The sequence below is a fragment of the Buceros rhinoceros genome, unplaced genomic scaffold, assembly GCF_000710305.1.
Source record: "Buceros rhinoceros silvestris isolate BGI_N320 unplaced genomic scaffold, ASM71030v1 scaffold39387, whole genome shotgun sequence".
NCBI classification, from domain to species: Eukaryota; Metazoa; Chordata; class Aves; order Bucerotiformes; family Bucerotidae; genus Buceros; species Buceros rhinoceros.
Window position 1 is genome coordinate 1 of NW_010422530.1, and position 4,443 is coordinate 4,443.

A 4,443-nucleotide genomic window follows, 5' to 3' on the forward strand; every position below is an offset into this window, starting at 1 on the left:
GGCGGGGGCGGCGCAGCAGCCGGGGCGCTGCCGTTAATAAACCCCTCCCACCCTTGTCCAAAGAAAACAAGGCCCTGGTGAAGGGTCGGGGGATTAAAAACACGATAAACCTTTTCAAACTTGCATTGAACTCGCTTTAAACGCTCTCCCATGCTTGTTTACTTTGAAAAGCAGCGATATTGTCACGTGGTATTTGTACCTCATGACAAGGGAATATGAATGGTAAACCATAAACTTGAATGAATGATAAACTGCGTAGTAAAAAGAGATTGTCCCGGGGTATGCTTCAATGAAAGCGTTTCTCATAGACCTGTCACGGTCGGATTAAACTTTGGCGTTTAGCTGTTATGGTAAGGTAAAAGTCCTGGTAACTGGCATCAGAATAATGAAACTGTTTCAGCTTGAGATCACATGCCTGACTTAGAATGGTGTGTCTTGGAGCCTTTTTAAGGTAGAAGTTATCCTTCTTTAAGGAAAAAAGAGAAAGAGGGTATGAAAGGAAACAAACAAACTTGGATGTTAGGTACAGTTAAAGAGGCATGTCTAACCCTGGAGTTGGTGACAACAGATGAGGTTGGAAGGCTGAGAAGAGTGAAATCCACCTAGTGTTTATGCTAGCAAATGCTAACCCACGTGTCCTTCTGCAGCCACTTTGCAGGCCAATAAGGCTGAGAAAATGCTGTATGAGAATAAAAACTTTCTCTGGTTAACAATATGAGTAGTTACTTTTCCCTGACATAAATAAGACTGATGGTCGGTGCTTCTTGAAGTTCAGCTCCGAATCAAAAGTTAATCTGATATGGGTAGCAGCATAGACGTGACTTACAGCCCACCAGAAGGAGAGAAAGCAGCTCAGCCAAGAAAGTTTTCAGTCCAGACAAATATTTAATTCAGGGCCTGATTCACAGCCAGCAAGTTTGTAAAACCGTCAGCCCCATACATGAGCAATAAACGCATATTCCATTCCTCCCTGTAATTAAGCTTTGTTAATAATGTTTTGTTATTTATCAGTACAAAACGAGCATCTGCTCAGGGTGTCAAATGTGATGTGCTCATGGGAGAAAAGGAACTTGAAGTCAGATGCCTTAACGTTGCAATATATATTTCTGCTTTAAAGGTTCAAACAGAATATTGCTGGTGAGAGGGAGTTTTTTTTTTCATTTTCCAAAGCAGGGGAGTAATAATTGTCTTTTCTCCATCAGGTTTACAGTAGCGTGATAAGTACCTCGCTACTGTGTCAAGCACTTACTTGCCAAACTAATAATTAGTGATCTTAAGTAATCGCTGTATAACAGTTAGTACAAGTGGTGTTGCTTCTCTTGCAGCTGTCGTTGGCCTGCTGTATCCCTGCATTGACAGCCACCTCGGGGAACCACACAAATTCAAGAGAGAGTGGGCCAGCGTCATGCGATGTATAGCAGTTTTTGTTGGCATTAACCATGCGAGCGCTGTATCCTTGAACTAGTTTACATTGTTGCTCGGATGTGCTTAGTCTGTTGTCATGAGATAGTCTCTGCCGTTCACCTCTGGGAGAATGACAAAGGTAAGGATGGTGTAACTGGCAGAGACATAAACTCTGTGAGACCTGCCGGCAGATAACACAGTTCACTTGAAAGTATTTGGGGGAGGTTCTAGCAGAGGGGAGGGATAGACATTGTAGTAAGTCTGGTTTAATAACTGCAAGCAGAGCGGTATAAATTGTATTATTTTAATCTATATGTTGTCTACATGTAATAGTTACACAACTAGTGAGGTACGCTGGACTGGTCAGTAAGAGTGGTCTTTGTGTTGGGTAATGATGGTTTGAGCAGAAAAACCTGAATCAGCAGGGATAACTGGGTTACTTGAGACAAAAATGCATAAAAGTTAAATATATTACAATGTAGTATATTCTTTAGATGATCACTATGACAAGTTGATGTTGCCTTTGCACTCACACTCCACTCAAAAGTCAACAGGAGCTACGATTGCCTGGCAGGTCTGAAAAACAGATCTTTATGTATTGTGTTTAGAGTTACAGAGTTCTGCTTGCTTTCAGTTTGAGTTCTCCCTCATTCCATTTCAGCGGCAGATGTCTGCAGACTTAAAAGGATTGTCCTTAACATCTTTTTCCAGAAACTAGATTTTGCAAACAACGTCCAGCTGTCCCTGACTCTAGCAGCCTTGTCACTGGGTCTCTGGTGGACATTTGATCGTTCAAGAAGTGGTCTCGGACTTGGAATTACAATAGCCTTTGTAGCAACTCTGATAACCCAGTTTCTTGTATATAATGGTGTTTATCAGTAAGTTATGCTTTTGAAAGACTATTTCAACTCTCGTGTCTTAGCTGAAAACAGGGGTGCACATGCTCTGGAAATTAGTTACTAACATTTTTGGCATTTGTTAATAATGTAATTGGACGTTTTGCTTGCCTAAGGCAGCTAATTGTCCAGTTGTTCCAAATGCTCAGATTGAGAACTGGGGTGGAGGGTGGGGAGAAGACAGATTGGGATGTGTGTTGAAATGGTAACAGTTCATCAAACTGAACTTCTGCTGGCTTGGTGTATCATTAACTGGCTTTGGGAGAGAAAATTTCTAAGCTTTGCTGGCTAGAACATTGCGTTCTAGAAGCTTGTTAAGTTAACAGACTTAATCCAGTCTCCCTATTTCTTCTCATGTGTTACTGGGTTTTTTTGTTTGGGCCCAGGAAGAGAATTCTATAGCATCTTGTTAACGATTCGTAAAGTGATGTTAATAACTTGACACTAACTTATTTCCTTTTGTTTACTAGGTATACATCCCCAGATTTTCTTTACATCCGTTCTTGGCTTCCATGTATATTTTTCTCAGGAGGCGTGACTGTAGGAAACATAGGACGCCAGCTGGCTATGGTAATTACTGTCTAATTAGCATTTCCTTTAACAATCCAAATACATTCCATTGTTGTTAGTCCAAGAACAAACTATACATTTAAGAGTATGACTCACAAATTGTCACAAATTCCACTTGCCCAGAGTGGAAATGTAAACCTACAACCTGTGTTGCCAGTGGAGTGGGAATTGTCTTAGTAAGTGTTTGAGCATCTTCTGTATTTAACTTTCTCCAGTGACAGCCTAAATGAGACTGGAATCAGTTCACCGCTTCTTAATCACTCCTGCTCTGTCATTACTTCAAATTAACATCTAAGGTAGCTAGAAAAGAGGGACAGAGATGGGCTTTCTCTAATTATTTATGCAGTAGAGCATTTTTGTTACATAAATGAAAGGAAATGACCCTATATAGCATTAAATTCTACCACTCTAGAATCAAGTATGCTCTTTCTGGTCACTTAGGATGTAGTTCCAGTATCACTCCATATATGGGATAATATAAATTACTATCTCATTTGTTGGTTCTTAAGTAATTATTTCCTTGTAGGTACTTAAGACTGTACCTGGCCGTATGTTTGCACATCAGGCTAAGGCTTGGTTGTGAGAATTGTTCTGACGCTGATGGATAGTATTAATTAATCCTGTGTTGACTTAACTTCTGTTTTCTTTGTTAAGTAAGAAAAAGAAAACATCCCTCAAGTAACTTCTCTAATGCTGCTGTGGTTTAGATCCATTTTTTTTTTCTGAAGGAAGGTCATTTGTAGACTTGGGAGTTCACGGAAGATTAGTCCCCAAACTGTTTGGTAAGGTGGGGAGCTGGTTTGTGGAACTGAACCACGAATGAGTAAAAAGACAAGTCTAAAGCTAGTTGTCTTTCCTGGATCAGGCCTTCTGTCTCTTCTGCCCAGCCGTGCTAACCCAGTGGGTGGATGCTCACGTACTTCTAACGTGGATAGTCTGAACTTGGTGCCGCAGATGGACAGCCTTGCAGACAAGCTGGGGAAGAGGGACATGTTGCTTGACCACCTTCAGCTAACATCAAAGACCAATTTCTTCAGTACTGATTTCTCAGTTACACTAAATTAACAGCAAACACTTGTAGAAAAATTTGGATTTTTTTTTTTTTTTTTAAAAAAGCATGGGGCAAATCTTGTCCTGTTCTTGAAGTTTTTCTTTAATGCCAGCTTGATACCAACATACAGATTTCCCAGACCATGGTCACAATCTTAACTCCACAGTCGTTTGTTCTGAGGTTCTTTAAAATACAAGCTCGCTACTCCCCCTTCAAATCAGTGGTGCATACTTTCAGCATGAGTTTTTTCTTAAACTAAGCATATGGGGGAAGAGAGGGTATAACTTCTCTTTTTAAATTTGCCACTCATGTCAAGTGAAAAGATATATATTAACACAGTTTTATTTAAGCTTTGCTGTTGCAAGCAGAGTGTCAGAATAAAATTACAGTCAGTTATATGCTACACTTCTGTATTTCACATTGTCATATGCAGTGCTTCTTACGTTAGAGGGCAATGGAAGGGAGCCTTAAAGAAGAGCTAAAATAAATGTAGGCATATAAGACTCCTCCTTTTTTCCCTCT

General features: G+C 40.2%; 1 protein-coding gene across 1 annotated transcript in view; it reads left to right on the forward strand.

The window, feature by feature from the left end:
• Positions 1–1,325: 1,325 nt before the first annotated feature.
• The window catches only part of LOC104496863 (insulin-induced gene 1 protein), a gene marked incomplete at its 5' end in the record, with an annotated part of 5,601 nt that continues 2,483 nt past the window's right edge, over positions 1,326–4,443 (forward strand). Inside the window, 3 exons of the mRNA XM_010140048.1 lie at positions 1,326–1,450; positions 2,116–2,282; positions 2,771–2,870. Of these exons, the coding sequence (XP_010138350.1) occupies positions 1,326–1,450; positions 2,116–2,282; positions 2,771–2,870 (392 nt within the window). The remainder of the gene's footprint in view (positions 1,451–2,115; positions 2,283–2,770; positions 2,871–4,443) is intronic.